At 39.6% G+C, this 22,418-nt stretch overlaps 1 protein-coding gene across 1 annotated transcript; it reads right to left on the bottom strand.

The window, feature by feature from the left end:
• Positions 1 to 1,941: 1,941 nt before the first annotated feature.
• Positions 1,942 to 6,667, bottom strand: LOC141147545 (up-regulator of cell proliferation-like). Its single transcript, XM_073634774.1, has one exon. It carries the CDS (start codon positions 6,665 to 6,667, stop codon positions 2,012 to 2,014), a length of 4,656 nt encoding a protein of 1,551 aa, XP_073490875.1. The 3' UTR covers positions 1,942 to 2,011.
• Positions 6,668 to 22,418: the final 15,751 nt, after the last annotated feature.

Here is a 22,418-nt window from a genome sequence, read left to right as displayed (position 1 = left end):
ATCATCACAATTACTTTAGTAAGAGACATGGCAAATTTTTTGAAGTTGTAATTTTTTGCCACATATATTTGTAAAATAAACAAATTAAATGTTTATTTTTTTCCACAATTTTTTTTAAATACTATCACCTATGCAGTCATCATATGACTGGTGTGGCGTTGATCAGGGATACTGAGAAGTGACAGTATGTTAAAAAAAATAAATTACAATTATTTAAAAAAACATGTAACAATTTCTTTACTTTACTTTTTTATTTACATACCTTCATCAGAGCCATTCAGTGTTGCCACATTGACACTGTACTACACTGGGGGGGGGGGGGGGGCAGTGATCACGTTTTTTTTTATTTTTTATTGCTGTTACAGTGATGATCACTGCAACAGCAATGTTTTGAACTGTCGTGTATGGGTTACATTTGTAGCGCTTCCCCCACGAGGGCTGCTTCAAGATACTGTACCCCAATGGTTGCCCTAACCATGCAAATTTTCTGACACCCTGGGTTCAGACATTTCAGGGAATTAAATATGAATGCAGACACAGAATAATTCACAGTAAACAAGGTGAGTTTTACTTAATGTTTTGCTGTAAATAGAATCAACTGCAATTGGATCAGATAAGAGAAATAAGGTTATTGTTACACTCTTTATATGAACAAAAAAAATTAATGATCAACCAAAATCTTTTGTAAAGTGAGGAATTAGCAAGTTTAACCAATCAAGGTCTATGGCTGCAGGCCAGAAAAGGGTAGGAGAATGACCAGTCTGGAGTCAGACTACTCCCTTTAACCTCCTGACACCACAGCCCCCTTAACACAAACACTTAATACAGCTTACTAGGTTATATCTATAGACTATGACCTATGATCCCTAAATAAAGAGAGTTCTTTGGTGATATGAGTCTGGATAGATGCCCAATGTTCCTGTTCCGTGTGTGTGGGGGGAGAATACAGTAGTCTTTTGATGCAGAAGTCTTGTGTCTTCAGCTAGCTCAATTGACTGGGCGCAGTGTGATTTGATGAGTTTAAAGAGTTTAGCATTCAATCAGTGCAATAGTGATTGTGAATGTTTCTTGGTAGTACTTGGTAGAGAAGGGAGCAAAGCGATAGTGTCTGCATGCTGTTTATCTCCTCTCCCATCATTCTCCCTCCATCTGGTTGGGACTAGTAGTCCTCCACGGTCCAACTCCCATGTTAACTTGGCTTTCTGGACTGCATATCCAAAGATCCATTGCCCTTCTCCTGAAAGCCCCCACTCACTCTGCATACAGGCTGTTACAACAGAGTCTGTACTGGACACCTGTGGGTACTGTCTTCCTGTGAGAAGTGCTGCAAAGTGTCCTCTGTCACTGCAGGGAATTTTAGCAAGCTTCTGGCTACACATTCATAACAGCTGTAATTGACTATTGTGTGCTGTGATTGGCCCACAGCTATCACACAGTACAGGGTGCTGTGATTCGCCCAGGTACCATGTGATAGCTGTGGGTCAATCACAGCATCACTATAGGAATCACAGCTGTTATGAATTCAATTAATTTATAACAGCTTTGTTGACAATACGATCATGTGATTGCACAGCGATCACATGATCCCCTGGCTGATCAAACTGGCCAGGTACTGGAAGGTGCAATTTGCTGTGTTCACCAATGCATGCAACCTAACCCGGAAGAGGCAGGATGACGTACATGTATAAAATCCTGCCTGCCCATGCCGCCCTGCCACAGTAAATGTACCGTGACCATATGGCAAGCAGTTAGCTCCATAGTAATGGACATGACTCAGCAGTTGATTGAGCTAGCTCTAAAGAATGGCCCATATTACAAATGTAACTTACTTCAGAGTTCCCAAATCCATTTGAGTCCACCTTTCCATACACAGAATTTTGAGCACTACAGAAGGGTGTGCTTTATAGACCCTGAAATGCGTTGGCTTATTGTCTTGGATTTTTATGATAATAAATATTTTCAGACTCCAGAACCTTTGATGCGATGCTTCTGTTCTCCTAAACCTCCCCAATCACTTCATTGTCGTAGAGGATCTTGAAGTGTTAAATACTTTCTTCACGCTGCGAAGAGCTTGCTCTTTTGTTATTTGCTTCCAGACTTCGGGAAGCTCAGCTGGTTTTGCCTCATATAGTTCTGCAAAGTTTTCATTCAATTGCACAAAGACATACTTCCAGTAATCTGAGCTCTCAATACTGGCATCTGGCTGAATATTCCAATCTGGATATATTGTGCCATACTCTTTGCATGGATGCAGTTTCCATTCTGTGTCTAAATTTCTGAAGCTACAGTTAGCTACAACATGAGTGGAACAGATGTCAATAATAAGGTTCTTATCCTCATCCCATTGGAAGTTTCCTAGCCCTTGGGGTCTGTGCATAGATGCTTCATGTATCTTATGGTCTTCACCTCTGACCTCACAGGGGACTTTGCAGAAGGGACACTGCATTCTACAACCAACCACCTTCATGAACAATTCATCCTGAGGTTTCACTGTCACTGTGTAAAGTAGAGACCCTAAAGCCATATGTCTAAGTTCTGATTGGATTTGTTGTTGTGTCTCTTTGAGGTAGTGTTCAATATCTGATGAGAACTGCTCAACATTCCCTGTGTGGTGAAAAGCGATAACTTTCATCTCTTCCCGTGAAATCACTAAATCTTTTTTTAAAAGTTTGCAAAAATTCTCCAAAAAACTAGCCACAGTTTTACTTTTCAGGCATCTTTCATTTTTAAGGACTGTTTTTATTTTCTTGTTAATGGATGACAGAATATGTTCCTGCAAGGTTTCTAAAGCTGGAGAAATGCAGTATTTGTTAATGATGCGAGTTAAGATCCATCGCATTATAAAGCTCTCGTAAGAATTGATGTATTCAGCATATTTTTGTATCGACATTTCTTCCAGCAGCTCCTCCAAAACAATACATTGGAAAAAACTTCTGCTGCTAAATGTGACATTTTCAGTTAAAATCTCATCCACTATTTTTTGCCCAAGATGTTTAAAAAGATAATCCTTTATTGCTAGTTTTAAGCACAGCTCACAAAAACGATTAGCTCTGCTCGGAGTTGGATGTTCTCCTCCAGGGATACTAAGAACTGTAGACAAGTATTGATCTTTTAGTCTTTCTAGACAAAGTTTAGGGTCATTCTCTTGAAGAAACTTATCATGTAGCTTCTGGAAGGCTTGGGATGCTTTTCCAAAAATTAAAAGTTTGAGATCCAGCTCAAAATCTGAAGTAAACTGAAACTTTTTGACATCCTTGCTGTTTAGCTTTGTATTGATCATGTGTAGTAGCTCTTTAGAGTATATTTCATTGTAATCCTCTAAGGAAGAAATCTTCTCTTTTATATACTTGTCACTCATTTCAATGATGGAATCTGCTAGAGCGCCAATCTTGCCATAAAGCTCTTGCTGAACAAATATTGATTTTCGTGGAAATGAGGTCCATGCAAGATCAATGTGCCGTGAATCCAGTGTAAGACCTTTGTTTGCATATTGACTTAAACTCTTAACCTTGATTAATGTTTCATTTATATGAGGTCCTTTGCTGCTCAGGTCGCTTTTGAGAAGGAGAAGAATAGAAGTATCCACATTACATCTCTTTAGTTCTTCCAACTGCATCTCTGCTAATGTCTTCTGCCACACCAAATTAAATTCCTGTTGAATTTCTTGTTTACTTACTTCATGATTATTCTGGCTATATCTTTGCAGAAGATGTGTTATTCTTTCTTCGATCAATGCCTGGGATCTTATTTGAATGTCCTGGATTTTCCTTTTCATTTTCTGGATGCATACAGCCTCATGGCACTTATTAAGAGCGTTTATTTCAAGTTTGTTTCTCAAGCTCTTTATACTTAATTTGAATTCCACTCTGTATCTTTCAATGAGATTAATATTTTCAGTGGTTTCAAAATATTTTTCAAGAGATGCAATCATTTTGTTCTCTTCCTCCAGAAGAATATTCTGTAGTTCTTCTATGTTACTTTCACATATATCTTCAGACTGATTTTTTATGTTATTTTCTTCACTGATCACCCAGTTGTGAATTGTTTTACAAAAATCCCACTCCCACGAGGAGTATTCTACAGACAATCTATTGTAGGCTTTGGCCACCAGGCTGTTCCTAAAACTGAAGATAAATTTTTCATGTTTGACCGATCTCCATAAGCTTTTTATCCATGTAATAAAATTTGAAATGTTCAGTTGATTGCTATTAGATTTCTGAGCATCCATAAATTTAAACAAATACAGTTTAAGCTCGTGTACCTGTGAGCTGTAACCAAGATTTACTGGCGCCATTGGTGGGTCTCCCTGCCACAGGCCTGGAACGTACCAATTGTCTTTATTTAGATCATACTTCATCACATCGGTGAAAGCTGAGATGCCATATTTTTTCTCCATTTTGGCAGCTATTTTTGTCATTTCATTTAGATTTTCTAGTAATAACTTTCTGTGTCTCATGTTCTGATCATTAGCTGATACATCACTGACATTCTGGTGTGCGAACTGGCAGTTGGGTTTCAATCCTATTTCTTTCATTCTAAGAAAAGCATGGACCACTATTTGCAAAACATCCCTCATTTCTTCTGTGTTTTCCATGGCCATATTGACTATGGTGATATCACTCAACCCCACCACTAGCGTGGCCAATTCATTGTCATGTTCATAGCTGCCCTCCAAAGAGGCCAACTCTGGAGCTTTCAACCCCTCAGTGTCAATAACCAAAATGAACTGACAGCCCAGCTTTTCCTGAAAGTCCTCTTTCACATTAAGAAGAGTCATGAAGGCTCCTCGTGTGCATCTTCCACTGTCCACCGGGAACTGCAAACCAAACATGGTGTTGAGGAGGGTGGATTTTCCTGTACTTTGCACTCCCAGTACTGTTATCACTCTCAGTTTGCATTGTCCCCCTGTTTTCTTGTCCAGCTCAGTAAGGACATCCGTTATCCATTGCAGGGGAATGTTGGAAGCATCTCCATCAATCAGCTCTAATGGAAACCCATCCAACAGAAGATCAGCAGCTATTTTTGGAAGGTCAGCAAATTTTTTTTTGTTTTGTTCAATTACTGTGTGTTTCGCTGTAGACCATTCAGCTTCATAAAACTGGCCCATTTCACGTAGAAAGTGTTCCACTCCTAAACAGCTGTTAGAGATTTTCTGATCCAGGTCCCTAAGTTCTCTTTTGTTTTGGGCCAGATTGTTACATTTCTCCTTATAGATTGCTTGCAGCTTAGACAAATTGTCTCTAACTATCGCATCAAGGTTAAATTTCATCCATTTTAGAAAATATTGTCTCTCTTTCAGAGACAAATCATTTAGAGCATGCATAAACAGCTCTATACCCTTGGGGATTTGATGTTTATATTGTTTTGCATGAAGTGCACTGCGCTTTTGTAGGAGATGACATTGATGCGTTTCTGCATCTTGTTCTCCTTGGTTTTTCATTCTACAAAGTTCTTTATCTATTTCAGACAATTGTTTCCAAAGAAGTCCTTGTAATTTCATAGTTGTCATTTTATACTCTGTCACATCTTTTATTTCTCGAGTGATTTTATTTGCATGGTCCCTTCCTTTCTGGCATTCATCAGTGCTTTCATCTGTCACAAAAGGATGCCCACTGAAATATTTTGGTAAATCTTTCAGTGAAATAGATTTGCCAGTGCTTTCTAGAATTAGTTTAATTTTCCTTTGGATTTTTTCCGTTAACATAACATCATTTTCTGTTCTCTTCTTCAGGATAACATTTGCTCTATCAATTCTTAATACTGGGAGAAGGTCCTCTAGACATTTTTTCATTTCTTTTTCAATATCTTTTCCTGAAACCGGAGTAACGACAACACAAAACTTGGTGTCACTCTGACTGCATTTTGATAACAGCTGGAATTCTCTCTCATCGATTGTCTCGATAAATATAAATATAGCTGATGAAACTTTTGCTAGAAATGTGAACTGGTCCCAGTTGGTCTCTAGGTCCCCACGTAGGTTGGTAACTGCGAAGGGTTCTGGAAAAACATCACATTTACCAGAGGGAAAATACCAGGACATTTCCACAAGTCCTTCAGATATTTTTCTCTCAAAGATACCGCCCTCCATATTGTCATGGATGAAAAAGTTGTGATGCTGCTGGATTGGATTAAGAATTTGATTCAGGATTTTAGATTTAGACAGCTTGGTCTTCCCCAATCTTACAAAGGAAATGACTGGCATGGAAATATTCACCACATTTTTTTCTCTGAACCCTTTACTGTTAGCTAGTGACTGAGGTCTCCACTTCTTCACAATGTCTCTCATTGCCCACAGCATGAAGATGCATGGTGACCCACCATCAAATGGGGGGAGCAGTAGAGGGACAGAAAACTGACACATGGCCATTTTGGTTACAATTTCTTGCTGTAGAAAATTATCTGAACAATGCAGGAGAACACACAGGGCATCCAGGGGGTGAATGGAACTTTCATTTTGTGTATCTTCATAATTATCAAGGTCAGCGAGTTCATTTTTCTCATCTGTATTGAGCAGGGTATTCCTTGCAGTACTGTCCAGAGCCATGATCCTCCACAGAGTACACCAGATTACATCTTCTATTTTCTGGGGCTTATTGTCCTTAGAGATTTCTGGCCCAATATCTAGAATGGTCCTTAATGTCAACTTTGAAACTAAATAGCTTTCCATCTTCAGCTTGGCAAGGACATTTTTAAAGGTCTCTCCTTTTTCTAGAATGAGAGAAAAAATCAACAATAATTCAATAATGAAATTGACCTGAACTGAAAGTGTAAAGATTTGCTATCCTATAGGAAACCTCTAGAAAAGGTAAATGTGCTTAAGCAGTACCCTAACAGAACTACTTTTTGATTTGAATTCCTCCCCAAAAAAATAGCCGTGTACCTCCTTTGTCCATGTACACCTGACTCTGACTGCTAATCTCAGATTTATAGTGAGATTTGATTATATCTTTAGTGTGTTGCTCACTGTTCTTCATGCTGAAGAGGAATCGGCACTTGAGGACCTGCAGTGCAAAGGATCTACCAGCTTCTACTTTATTCATTCTACACAAATATTTATAAGTCACGGTGTTGTCCTTTTACAAATTTGTTTAGCACTTTAATTGCTTCTGGACTCTGCAGCAAGGGAAGTTGGCCGAATGCTATGATTTTAAAGACTGAATGAATGACACCACACAACATAATCGTCTTGACTTCGTATAGTGGAAAGCACATGCTATGCCAACTTTGGCACATCTTCAAGGCAACTCAACCTTCATTGCTTTCTTCCACCTTCACCAAATTAAGCAAACTCCAGAGCTTGAACATTTCTGTTATCTGCAGGTTAGACATGTTTACTCCAAACAAACATTATTTGTTAACTTTGACCCCTCCCCATACTATTTATTAAACAATTTGAGGGAAAACTCAAAGGGGAAAAAAGCATAATATTTATTTGTATAATTTAATGTCTTGTCTATAGCCTCGTACACACGATCGAGTTGTTGGCCAACAATACCGTGGACTTTTGTCCGAAGGGCATTGGCCCAAACTTGTCTTGCATACAAACGGCAAGGAATTGTCAGCCAACAAATATGAACATAATGACGTACTACGTTGTTTTTCAGCTCTTTAGCGCCACCCTTTGGGCTCCTTCTGCTAATTTCATGTTAGTAGAAGTTTGGTGAGTGTTGATTTGCACTTTTCATTTCGCACTTTTCATTTTGTGCTTTTCAGTTAGTTTCCGAACGGCCGTTCGTCAACCAGCCATGTTGCGGAATCGGAGGAGATAACATGTTATTTATTATTGGCCTTGGAGTTATTGCTTTGACATTATTTTTTTGGTTGAATAATGATTTGATTTGGTATATTTTCTATATTTTTGGATGCATAGAATGCACTTTTTGGTTAAGTTCTATTGGCAGATAGCATGTCTAATTTTATTTGTTTTCTTTTTTTAATGCACAATAAAATTGTGTAGAATAATACTTGGCTATGTGTTTTACTTCAAATGACGGTTTGGGAGTGGGCAGTTACATTTTAAAAAATACAATGTAAAATTAACAAGGGACACCAACATAGTTGTAGCTTTGATCTTAAAAACTACAGGATAATGGTGTTGTGGTAACTTGCCCAAAAAAAAAAAAAAGAAAAAAAAAAGCATAATAATATTATTCTTGATATCACTAGAAAAAAAAAAGCCTTTGAAAATTTGTTTGCAATAACTCCATCAGTATCACCAGCAAAGCAGCTTCATTATTATCCATTAAAGAAGAAGAGAATGTGCGCTGCATTTGGAGATTTCATAATTTTCTGCGTCACGAATGTTAATTCTCCATTACGAACGCTAGTTTACAAGACCGACTGCTTCTGCTTCCGAGCATGCGTGTTTGTACTTTGGACTTTTGTCTGACGGACTTGTGTACACACGCTCGGAAAATCCCACAACACACATTTGTCCGTGGAAAATTTTAAAACCTGCTATCCAACATTTGTCCACGGAAAATCCGACAACAATTGTCCGATGGAGCGTACGCAACGGTCAGATTTACCGCCAACAGTCTGTCATCGAACATTTCTCGTCGGAAAGTCGATCGTGTGTGCGAGGCTTTAGCCTGGTTTCACACATGTGCGGTGCGAATTGAAGCTCAGGTTTCACTGGGGAGATAACAATCTCCTGTTCAACGGATTCATTGCGTTTTTGCTCAGGATTAGAGAGCAGGGAGAGGGGGAGGTGTAGTGAGGAGAAAGAGAAAATCCTTGTTCAGAACGCAATGCATCTGCGAATCAGATGCGTTCCCATAGGAGATAATAGGCTTGTAGTTCGCACCGCAATGCCCAAAAAACGCACACGTTTTTTGTGCAATGCGCAGTGCGAATGCAACGCACATATGTGAACCAGATGCATTCATATGAATGTATTTTAAAATGTCCTGCGAATTAGATGCGGTGTAAGCCGCATCTAATTCGCATAGGTGTGAACCCGGGCTTAGAGTCCAATATGGAAATGGTCCCTGCCTCTGTCCTTATGAAGTCAGCAGCATCTGACCTCCAGAGTACAGAGGAGAGGATGGATCTTTCTGTTATAAGGTGACAACTGTTTCTTAACTGTGTTCCTGTATTGTCACTCTGTTGGCAGCCTAAGATGAAGACTACAGGCGGCTGTGCCAACACACCATGCACAGGCATGATCTCCCATTCTCAGTATCAGGATGTTGGTCCTGAACAGAGGTGAGCTATTTTGTCTGGGTATGTTTCACGGGGGGTTCATTGAATCTTGTTTGAAATTTGCAAAGGTTGAATTTTGCAGTAAACTCCTTTAAAATCGATGAATGCTGTTGTTTAAAAATGCCATGGGGAGCCGGGTACTGCCATGTGGGACATTTAACAAAGCAAAAAAAAATGTAATGCTGTACAGATGGTAGAGAGTCATTTAATGTGACTTCAAGGGGCACATGAAAAAAAACACCACTGCTTTAAGGCAACCCTGTCCTCAGGACCCACTAACAGGCCAGGTTTACAAGATAACTGAAATACATCACAGGTGATATCACTTGCTGCTCAGTGATTGCAGTATTCAAGTCTGCATCTCCCCAAGGTAATACAGAAAACCTGGCCTGTTAGTGGGCCCTGAGGACAGGGTTGAGGACCACTGTTTTAAGGGCATTTTCACCTCAGTGTGGTGACCGACGTTTTACTGCACTAGTGTCACCGCCAGTCATTGCTAGTACACACATGAAGCAATTGTCTTCTATGTGTTCTATTCACACTAAAATGCAGCCTGGAGCTGCAATGCATTGATCTGCGAGAAAATGCAGACATGCTGCAGATTTTTTGAAGTTGTAATATTTTGGCACATTTTTTTTTTTCTAAATTTGTTTTTTTACATATAGTCACCAGAGCTATATCATATGACTGGTGTGGTGTTGATCAGGGACACTGGTGAAAAGTACACTATCCACTACCAAAAGTATTGGGACACATCTCTTTACATGAACGTTAATGGCATCCCAGTCTTAGTCCGTAGGGTTCAATATTGGGTTGGTCCACCCTTTGCAGCTATAACAGCTTCAACTCTTCATGGAAGGCTGTCCACAAGGTTTAGGAGTGTTTCTATGGGAATGTTTGACCATTCTTCCAGAAGCGCATTTGTGAGGTCAAGCACTGATGTTGAACGAGAAGGCCTGGCTCACAGCCTACGCTCTAATTCATCACAGCAGTGTTCTATCGGGTTGAGTTCAGGCCTCTGTGCTGGCCAGTCAAGTTCCTTTTACTCTAAACTCGCTCATCCATGTCTTTATGGACCTTACTTTGTGCCCTGGTCTAAATCATTTGGTGGAGGGGGGATTATGGTGTGGGGTTGTTTATCAGGGGTTGGGCTTGGCCCCTTAGTTCCAGTGAAGGGAACTCTTAAGGCGTCAGCATACCAAGACATTTTGGACTGTTTCATGCACCCAACTTTGTGGGAACAGTTTGGGGATGGCCCCTTCCTGTTCCAACATGACTGCAAACCAGTGCACAAAGCAAGGTCCATAAAGACATGGATGAGCGAGTTTGGGGTGGAGGAACTTGGCTGGTCTGCACAGAGTCCTGACTTCAACCAATAGAACACCTTTTGGATGAATTAGAGCAGAGACTGCGAGCCAGGCCTTCTCTTCAACATCAGTGCCTGACCTTACAAATGCCCTTCTGGAAGAATGGTCAAACACTACCATGTGATCAATCACAGATATCACAATAGTACACAATGAAAGGCTATAAATGAAAGGCATTGTGTACTATTGACATGTCATTGGTCACAGCAATCAAATGATACCGGGGACAGCCCAGTTCAATGATCGGTCTTCCGCTGTATGCATGAAGCACGCACCTGAAGGACATCGTATGACCTCCACTGAGGATAGGAGTGCTCCCACCAGGCCTATTGTAAAATGCTGTGGTTAAAGGATTGGTGTTTTTTAATGTCACCCTTAAAGTCACATTAAAAAGACCCTGCACAGTAAAAAAAATTGCTTGTCAAAAATGTAACAATATTCACCCAATAGGTTAAATTCTTCACAACATTTCATGTTTGCTGAATTCCGAACAAAGATTCAGCAACCCTTAGCAGATCAAACCCCATCAGATTCACACATCGCTACTGCTGACTTGTTACTCCATTTTTGTACAAAATATTGTTCCAGTAATCAAAAAAATAAGATTGGAGTAGATACTATGAATTAACTATTTACAAGATAAAAAAGTACCTGTTAATTTAGCCATCCTGAAAGATGTGAAGTTGATCTCCAATGGTCTATAGAAGAAAGAATATATATAATATATAGTTAAGCATCAAATAGAGAAATAGAGCTCTTCAAACTCCCTTAAAGACTTGATACTAAATCCCCTTCCTGTCCAGGCCTAAATGATGTATGTATGTATGTGTGTGTGTATATATATATATATAGCGAGAGAGTAAAAAAAAACAACAAAACTTGTTCTTCATATTTTATAAAACTCTGCAAAAAAAAATCTTTCTTCATTAATTTAGGCCAAAATTTTACATTTCTTTGGTAAAAAATAAATATAAAAGAGGTGTACATTTTATAGTCTGTGTGAAGGATAGAGTCTACAAACTGTGGATTTTATATGTATTGTCCGTACTTTTTTTTTTGTTTGCACTAACTTCCAAATTTTCAAGATAAGATTTTGGGATGTACCCCTTCTTCAAGGTCCAAGCAGTAACGTTAAGTAGAGTACTGCTTGCTTGGACCTTGAAGCTCAAAAGCTTGTGTGTGTGTGTATATATGTATATATATATGTATATGTATATATATATATATATATATATATATATATATATATATATATAATCTCAAATCTGTCAATCCTGATGTACTGGCTAATCTAATTTCTTAAGGCCGTTAAAATTTAAAGACAGGGCAAATACTCACCAAATTACCCCGATTGTGAAAGTAGACCGTCCAGGGTATTTAGAAAGATGTATAGTGATTTTTTAAGTTGTCGTTTTTTTATTACAATTTTTTTTGAAAATGAAGAAAGTAAACAAAATTTAGATTTTATTTCACGTTTTAAAAAGTTATTTCTCAAACAGAGCATGGGCATACTTACAATTATCCCCCAAATCACATTTTCTACTTCTCCCAAATATGGAAATACCACATATGTGAGACTTTTTGGCTACCTAGATGCATAGAGGGGCCCCACATCAATCTTTAGGGTTTCAAGGGGCATAAATAATGCATAGCTCCCAACTGTCCCTCATTTGGAACAAAATCCCTCTTTCCTCATTTATCCTTCATTTTGGTCTGATCTATATAGCTGTAAAATACACTACTTATCAATTAAAAAGTGTTTCCCAGTGCTTAACCTTTCATCCAATTTCTAAATTGATTTGTTTTGTAAATTCTAAAAACCAAGATAAAGAGAATAGTAGTGGTAAAATAATTTATTTTATACAAGTCTCCTTTAAAGGGGTGTGATAGGGGGTGTGTCCTATGTCTACATACTTTTGCTAATAGTTGTCCCTCATCCCTATATCAGAAATTTGGGATGACTGCCCATCTTATTTCTTAATATTCTTAAAGTGATTGTAAAGGTAATTTTTTTTTAAATAACAAACTAATCATACTTACCTCCACTGTGCAGCTCGTTTTGCACAGAGTGGCCCCGAGCCTGCTCTTCTGAGGTCCCCCGGTGGATCTCGTGGCTCCTCCCCACATCTGCTAACTCCCTCAGAGAAGTGCTTCAAAGAGGGGGTTACCCAGCATTCAGCTTCCATAGAGCCCGAATGCAGGACTCGGCCCCACCCCCCCAGCGCTTGCGTCATTGGATTTGATTGACAGCAGTGAGAGCCAATGGCTGCACTGCTATCAATCTATCGAATCAAGAGCCGAGAACCCCAGGCAGAGAGACAGCGCGTCCCTGCCGGGTCAAGTTTGAGGGCTCAGGTAAGTAAAATGGGGGGGCTGGGGGGCTGGTCGCTGACAGGTCTTTTTCCACCTTAATGCACAGGATTCCTATGCTTTAAGTGTCAGGACAAGAGAAACACCCACAAAATTACCCCATTTTGCAAAGTAGACCATTCAACATGTTTAATTAAAGACATGGTGAGTCTTCTGAAGATCACATGTTCTAGAAAATGAAGAAAGAAAATATATATATATTTTTTTTTTTACAAACAGCTGTCAATTAATAATATATTTCTCACATGCAGCATGCGTATACTTAGAATTTCACCCCGGAGCACATTCTATTATTCCTCCTGAGTATGGGGATGCTACATATCTGAGACCTTTCTGAAGTTTAGCCACATAATGGGACCCAAAATCCCAGGAGTACCTTCAAGCTTTCAAGGAGCAAAAATTAGGCATCTAATTTCCTGTCTATCTATTACACGTTTGGAGGTTCTGTAGTACCAGGCCAGGAGAAACTCCCATAAAATTATGGTTTTGAGAAGTAAACACCCCAAGTTATTTTTTGCAGATTAAATTTTTCTGCCACAAACTTTTGAAAAATGCAGAAAGCAATGAATATTTATTTTTTTACACAAATATGTAAATGAATAGGATACTTCTACTTCCGACTGTAGCCCTCGGTAACTAACCTTTGTTCATAGGAATCATATTGGTTCCTGGATTTCACTTACCAATAATCTCCTAAGTGTCCCCAAACTAACCCACACTGCGTAGCCTGTTTTTTTTTGTATGTTTTGTTTCAATGGGCTGCATCCCTACCTCTGCATTGAGTTACTATACTACTATTGCCTCCCCTTATCCTGGGGAAGATTTCTTTCTGATGCATCCAGTTGAGATTTATTTTTCTTCCCTTCAATAAAAAATTTGAACAATGATACTTCTACAACACAGCATGGACATACTTATAATTACACTCCAAAACACATTCTATTACTCCTTCTGAGTATGGGGATACCACATTGTAGTGATATAATAATATAATTAATATTTAGGTATTATGATAATGATGATGATGTAAGTACTCTTCCGCAGCAACCCAATTCTTCCAGAGAGATGCACTTTATTGACTTCCAACACAGAACAAAGTCCAAAGTCCACAGATGACAAAGAAATCCGACAGAGGAAATATAATTCAGAAACCCATCTCCTAGGCCTGTGCGTTCCCAGCCATGCACAGACAAGCCCCACTCATACACATACAAGCCTCACTTACAAAACCTATAGACTGAATGCCGTGTTATATTCACTAAATATTGAATGGCTGAGCAATCTGATTGGCCTTTCAATTTAGCTTTAGTCTTTCAAACAGACAACAACCCCCAGCCGTGAACAGCCGTGAACCACCCCAATTTGCACTCCCGCATATCAACATCAACAAGTCCCCTTTAGATATGTGTATATCACCTGAACACCCTTTTGAATACCTTTTGGAATACCTACATTCCTGCATATCCACAAGCCCTCCTGATAAATTAGCCCCACAGGAGGGAGCCTCCGCTAGGCCAACCCAAAACACTTCCTGATCCCATTGTTACCCCCTCAGGTCTAATTACCATCAATAAATATTTCTTCTATGGTCCTTTAAACAATGTACCCTTTGAAATGTTCAATCAGGTTAACAGCCCATACCTCACACCCCTAGGTAGACTTGCATGAGATTAGCACATCAAAGGATCTTCAACTGTTATATTAAAATTGAGCTGGCTTGGACAATTTCTGCTCAACCCATACTCCAATACAATATTATACATTGGCCAATATTATACATTATAAATTGGCCAACATATTACAACATATACCCCCACTTGGGTCGGTTCTAACTACTAGAACTGACCCATAAATCAAACAACAAAAAATATCAGTATGATTTAAGGTACTGGATGCTTTACAATGGCTCATATAAAATATAAAGTTGAAACTGGTTACATCTCTCTTCGCCAGCCTCTAAAATATCCCCATGAAACAGTTATTAGATAATATAACTTTTAGACCATGACTGGAAAAGGATTTGGTAAACGTCAGTGGCCCATACAGAGGTTAGGCCTTATTATATCACATCAAGATCTTGAATATTGCGCAAAGACGAGCCGATGTCACAGTCCATTCTTCGGTCTGACTTCATCACATCTCTCACCATCTCACTGAAAGTAAACTTGGTATGCTCTGGGAACTCCAATCCACAAGTCCAGGATTCTCTCATCTCCAGGCTCAAGCTTTTCATTTTTAAAGATGCTTTTACGCAAACACTCTACTTTCATCTTTATAGTAAGAAGAACTATCAATGTACCAGCACTCACTTTCAAGGTCAAAAGGTTTGGATATGGCAGTAAAAACTGTGCTTCAAACTATTTTCTTGCACTTGACATTCATGAGTCCATCTTTGTTGATTGCCAGTCACAATTTGCTTTTGTAATTTGCCGTAGGCCAACCCCTCATTGTCTTCAATAAAGCAGTTACTTGGATCATTCAGTCCACAATTACACTTGAATGGTATACCAACATATACATATACCCCCACACGATGGTTCAGATAGAATCAGCTTGACATCAGTGTTTATCAGATCTTCTATCCAGACAAAGCGGCAGTGGAAATTCTTGCCAGTATCTTCACCATTAAAGGTAGAAAGGTCTTTTTCATCCATATATGTCATAGCCTTTAGCATATTATAAACAACTGAATCAACAAAGTTTCAAATCATGACTGGAGTGTTGAATTTCACTCACCCCTCTTATAAATTTAGGAAAACCACCCAACATACTAAAATTTATGCTATGCCAAGCCATTGTGCAGCATCTCACCTTAGATGTCAAATATATTGATCAATACGCATTATGTAATATGTACAGATGTTATGAAAATTATTTTAGGTTAAAATGCCTCTCTTTGGTTTTAAGATAAAGTTCAAGAAATAAAACATAAAGAAAATAAAAAAATGAAAAGCAAAATATATCAGGAAAAGGGAGAAAAATTAAAAAAAATTAGGGCGTTGAAGAAAAAAAGAAAAAAAGGTCCATTGCTTGATGAATTTCGAGAGAGTCCATGAATGCTTTATAATTCCATGTATAGTGATATATTGTCTATTCAGCATTTCTCCCATAATTCTCCACCACTATTCAATTTCAGACTTCTGCTATTCACATGCAAGCATCTTCAGACATCCCTGAAAAACAAAACTCTCCAACAAAACTAATTAGCAAGGTCCTTAAACATTGTTTGAAGTTAAAACAAAACACTATTTACACGTTTACAGTTTGGAGCTAATTCACCCCCACTGCTAGAGAAGTGTCATCTGCATTCAAAAACAGATCTGGAGAATGTACATCTTGTACATTCATGACACCCTGTACCCCCTTCAACTGCTGTAATAATGTATCACGTTCCCCTCTCATCTTGTCATACTCAATTTTCAGCTGGTCATATTTATGTTTTAACTGAGAGAACGGTATCCAAGTCTTTGACCTTTTCTTATTATTATTTTGGTCAGCTCTGTTTTTCATATTAATATCACTTATGTTTGACCCGGTTTGTCCTCTCTGGGTGTTATCATAGGATATTATCTTCTGATCTTTATGTTCAGTATTTGTCCTAAACAATGTGGCTAAATCAATTTTGACAGCCTGCTCATTTGACTTTCTCCATAAATGGTCTGCTCTCAACAATATGTCTTTTAAATCATGAGGATTTGGGGTAACTAATAAAATATTTTGTTTGATATCTTCATGCAAAGCATCTAGAAACATACTCATATGTATCGAGCCACCACGCTCAAATGCAAGATTATTACCGACCAATAATTCCATAATAGTTGCTATCCTGTGTGACAATTCATAGGGAGATTCATTTTGCATTTGTTGGATCTTTCCATGAATAGTAACATCAGAACGTACACCATACAAAACACATAATAATTCCAGTAATATGTCCCTTGTCCTCAGAGGCTGAATACAGATTTGTTTAATTCTCATCCAAAGACCACTTCCTACAGAATGTTGCAAAACTTTTTCTAAGTCAGATGGGTTGAGATTGTACATATCTCTGACTTGCTGCACGTCACAAAACCATTTTAAAAATCTGTTTAAATCATGGTATGGAACCATTCCTATTTCTTTAAGAATTGCGTCTAATAATTTTGGTTTCAATGGCTTCATTACAAGCTGAACTTCACCTGTATTATTATTATTGTTATAAACTGTGGTAGTCACAGTGGGGGCAGCTGGTAATGCATTATCAGATTTAATATGAGGTTCTGTTTGCTGCAGATTGCTGAATCCAAGATTTGATGCATATCTGCATTCCTGAGATCTCTTCTCTAATTCCATAATTCTTAATTTTAATCTCTCATTTTCCTCTGATAATTCATCACAACGTTTAGATTTCTCAATTAAAGCTTCTCCAATGGTAACTGCATGCAATTTTAAATTTACTGTCTCAGTGTCTGATTGGTTTTGTAACCTCTCACAAACATTGTTGCTATTATCAACTGCCTTCTGTAACTGGGTAATTTCCTCAACCTTATAATTCAAAGAACTTTCCATTGTTAGACAGCAAGATAACAAGCCCTGTATAATACAACCTTTTCTTTTACTTTCTGAAATTTTGCTATCAAAAACATTTTTCTCTAAAAATTCCTTCATCATCGTCCACGTCTGCTTACATTTTTCTGGAATTTCATAAGGACCACCATGGCGCTTAATACATTTTAATACCCATCTGTTAACTTTATCAGAACTGACACTAGCTTCACACTGAGTAAGCATTTTGACTATATTACTAATAATTAAAAAAAAAAAATATTTTACTCACCGCATTAGTTACTCCTTTGGCTTCCACTTCAGGTCTTCTGGTACACGACACAGTCCTTTTTTTGTTGTTGTTTCCGGTCTCCAGAGAATAATTCTGGGGTTCCCAACTTGTTTAAATTTGTAGATCAGACTCTCTTATGTCACAACCAGACATTCCAGACATTAGAGTCACAGCACAGCTCTTGGTTCTTCATCAGACTTCTGTCCACCTCACAGGATTGTTGTCACCACCGACTTCCGTTACTAAGTCCGAAAATGCTCTTCTGGTCACATGAACGGCACCAGTGTAGTGATATAGTATATAATTAATATTTAGGTATTATGATAATGATGATGATGTAAGTACTCTTCCGCAGCAACCCAATTCTTCCAGAGAGATGCACTTTATTGACTTCCAACACAGAACAAAGTCCAAAGTCCACAGATGACAAAGAAATCCGACAGAGGAAATATAATTCAGAAACCCATCTCCTAGGCCTGTGCGTTCCCAGCCATGCACAGACAAGCCCCACTCATACACATACAAGCCTCACTTACAAAACCTATAGACTGAATGCCGTGTTATATTCACTAAATATTGAATGGCTGAGCAATCTGATTGGCCTTTCAATTTAGCTTTAGTCTTTCAAACAGACAACAACCCCCAGCCGTGAACAGCCGTGAACCACCCCAATTTGCACTCCCGCATATCAACATCAACAAGTCCCCTTTAGATATGTGTATATCACCTGAACACCCTTTTGAATACCTTTTGGAATACCTACATTCCTGCATATCCACAAGCCCTCCTGATAAATTAGCCCCACAGGAGGGAGCCTCCGCTAGGCCAACCCAAAACACTTCCTGATCCCATTGTTACCCCCTCAGGTCTAATTACCATCAATAAATATTTCTTCTATGGTCCTTTAAACAATGTACCCTTTGAAATGTTCAATCAGGTTAACAGCCCATACCTCACACCCCTAGGTAGACTTGCATGAGATTAGCACATCAAAGGATCTTCAACTGTTATATTAAAATTGAGCTGGCTTGGACAATTTCTGCTCAACCCATACTCCAATACAATATTATACATTGGCCAATATTATACATTATAAATTGGCCAACATATTACAACACACATGTGTGAGACATTTTTGGAGCCTAGCTACATACAGAGGCCCAAAATCCAAAGAGCAACATCAGGCTTGTAAGGGGCATACATTAGGCATCTAGTTTCCTGACTACTTATCACATGTTTGGACTCCCTGGAGCACCAGGACAGTAGAAAGACCCACAAAAAGACTAAGTTTTGGAGGGTAAGCTCCCCAAGGTATTTCGTAAGAAGCATGGAAAATGCAGAAAGAAAATGAAATTTTTTTTTTTAATGAAAAGTTTTTACTTTTATGTGTAATTTTTCACACATGGCATGGGCATATTTAGAATTGCATTCCAAAACACATTCTGCTGCCCCTTCCAAGTATAGGGAGACTTTTAATTGTTTATAATGATTACCGTATTTATCGGCGTATAACACGCGCACGTTTAGGAGGGAATTTTAAGGAAAAAACTTTTAGGAGTAAAGTTTAAGGAAGAAAAACTTACATTAAAATGCCCATCAATGCAGCGTTATCGGTGTCCATCTGCAGCCTTTTCAGTGTCAGTGCAGCCTTGCCCCAGTGTCTATTGCAGCCTTGTCAGTGCAGCTTTGCCCCAGTGCAGAATTGTCAGTGCAGCCTCGTCAGTGCAGCTTTGCCCCAGTGCAGAATTGTCAGTGCAGCTTTGCCCCAGTGCAGAATTGTCAGTGCAGCCTTGCCTCAATGTCCATTGCAGCCTTGTCAGTGCAGCTTTGCCCCAGTGCAGCCATGTCAGTGCAGCTTTTCTCCAGTGCAGCTTTGCCCCAGTGCAGCCTTGCCCCAGTGCAGCCATGCCAGTGCAGCCATGTCAGTGCAGCTTTTCTCCAGTGCAGCTTTGCCCCAGTGCAGCCTTGCCCCAGTGCAGCCATGCCAGTGCAGCCATGTCAGTGCAGCCTTGCCCCCGTGCAGCTTTGCCCCCGTGCAGCTTTGTGGGATCGCCGCGATCCCTGCAGACATACACAGCGTATGTATAAATTCAAATATGGCGCCGAGACTGCAGGGACTCGGCGGAGCCAAGATACACATACCCGAGAGTCCTCGGCTTTTCTCGGCGCCGCTTACAGTCCCGCCCTATGGGCGGGACTGTAAGCGGCGCTGAGAAAAGCCGAGGACTCTCGGGTATGTGTATCTCGGCTCCGCCGAGTCCCTGCAGTCTCGGCGCCATATTTGAATTTACACACGGCTGTGTATGTCGGCGGCGATCGCGGCAATCGCTCCGATCACACAAAATTGGGGGGGGGGGGGGATCGGCCTATAACACGCACCCACTATTTTCCCCTGATTTTCAGGGGGGAAAAGTGCGTGTTATGTGCCGATAAATACAGTATGTATCAGACATTGCATCTTGTGTATGTCCTAAAAATAACACAATTGTATTAAAAAAGTGTACTCTATGAGTGATCAAACAATATAGCTTAGTGTAGCATCACCTATAGCAGCCCCCATTCCTATAAGCCAAGCAAGGGCTAACTGTTAGGGCTGGGCTCAGCCCTTCCTTCTCTGAGCTGGTCGCTCAGCTATCGGCTAATTGCCAGCTCCCATCTCTCTCCACAGTTACTCAGCTGTTAATCATATCCTGCTCATCAGTCCTGCCTACCTAAGCCGTCCAGTCCAGAGGAGCTCTGCCTTCACCTTGGTCAACATCACAAACATCTCCTGCATTCCTGTTTAAAGACTGGCTTTGCTGACATCCCTTCTGGCTCCAGATCCTGCTTGCTGTTCCACTACATTGATCCCTGACTTCTGGCTTGCTGACTATCCATTCAGTTTACTGAACTTTGGCTATGTTTTGACTAGGTTTGTTCTTTTACTTTTATTAATAAACAAATGTGATTTAACTGTATATCTCTGTCTCGGTCTGTTTTCATGGTTTCTGACACTAACCTACTGGTACATTGCTGCCCCTGGGAATGCCATGTTCAGTAGCCAGAATGTGCAGGAGGCTGAACATAGGGTAAACAAAAGAGTTCATGTGGTTCCAGGAGTGCAGTTGTCTGTAGGGGATGGCTGAGACTGAAGTCTTGCAGGAACATAATCATGGGGACGTGCAGATGGGTCAGTTCAGAAAGCAGGCCGAGACATGGTCAGCAAACAGGCAAAGGATTGGTCCAGACAGCAGGCAGAAATGTGGTCAATAAACAGGCCAGATTCAGTACAGGTGGCAAGCAGTGGCAACAATGCACTTTGTGTGGCTATAATCAGGAACACTGGCTCTGGTGACACTGTTGCTGGCTTAAACTGGTCTGGAGAGACTAGGACTGGTGGTGGCATCCAGTCTGCATTATACAAATCCCTCAAATACACTCTCACACATTCAGTTTGAAGGTTTGAAAATCAGGGTAAAAACATTATAAACATGATACACAATGATACATTTACACACTCTTAAGTATCTATGCAAGTAATAATATGAAATCACTTACCTTTCCTCATTTCATGACAATTCAGAATGGCAAAGCTCTTCTTTATCCTGGACTCTCAAGTATCCGGACCTTGGATTCTACATCTTAGTATTGTTATTACTATTATATAGTAAATACTGGAATTACACACATTTTATACCAGTCTTTTTTGTTAACCTCCCTGATGGATTTAATTTCTTGCCTTGTGCTCTCTTGTACTCTTTAAGTCTCATTTCATTGCACTCACATTACTTGTTGTATGCTGAGGTGTGAGTTTTATAATGCAGCAATGTAATGATTAACACCATTAGTGTAAATGTTATACAGTATGCAATTCAAGATATATTGCCCTGAAGTATATAGCTTGTCAAAACACTTTAATTGGGTTTGAATGGCACTGGAAGGGTTAGGGGTTTGGTTAGTTAGGGGCTTTACATCTACTCATTCAAAAAATATATAATAAGCAAAAAACAATACACCAGGCGTTTTGACAAGTACAATGTCAAGAAATAAAGATCCCCAACAATCACAAAGTACAACGCCCAATAAAAGAAGAAAAACGTGCCAAAACATGACCTTCTCTCAACTGTATGCCACAAATGACAGCTACCTGGCATGACCATAGAATGTAAACAAAGGGATGGAATGTCCTGGGTGATGTCATTGACCAGAAATGGATATGGTCATATCTGGTCACTGACAGCACAGGAATTTGTCAACCATTTGTTTACAAGTCCATTGTTGTTAGAGTGTTATTAATAGATTACAGTGCAGCTTTTAATATTCTTTATACACTATTAGATAAGTTGCTGGATTTAGGTCTTCCTTTGCTTATTCATGCCTGGATTAAAGGAAAGTTCCGCCAATTTTTTTTTTTTTAAAGTCAGCAGCTACAAATACTGTAGCTGCTGACTTTTAAAATATGGACACTTACCTGTCCAGTGCGCCCGCGATGTCGGCACCCGAAGCCAATCTGTCCCCTGGCTCTCGGGTGGAAACGCCGCCATCTTCGGTAAGGGAATCAGGAAGTGAAGCCTTGCAGCTTCACAGCCTGGTTCCCTACTGCACATGCGCGAGTCACGCTGCGTGATCCCATTGATTCCTGCTGTCTTCTGGGACCTGTGTGTCTCCCAGAAGACAGCGGG

Source organism: Aquarana catesbeiana, linkage group LG06 (assembly GCF_042186555.1).
Source record: "Aquarana catesbeiana isolate 2022-GZ linkage group LG06, ASM4218655v1, whole genome shotgun sequence".
Lineage (NCBI taxonomy): Eukaryota > Metazoa > Chordata > Amphibia > Anura > Ranidae > Aquarana > Aquarana catesbeiana.
Note: the sequence above shows the minus strand (reverse complement) of the source record. Positions and strands in the feature narration are given on the sequence as shown.

Coding starts and splice junctions, on each gene's coding strand:
- LOC141147545 (XM_073634774.1), bottom strand. CDS start 6,667: ATGGAAAGCTATTTAGTTTCAAAGTTGACATTAAGGACCATTCTAGAT.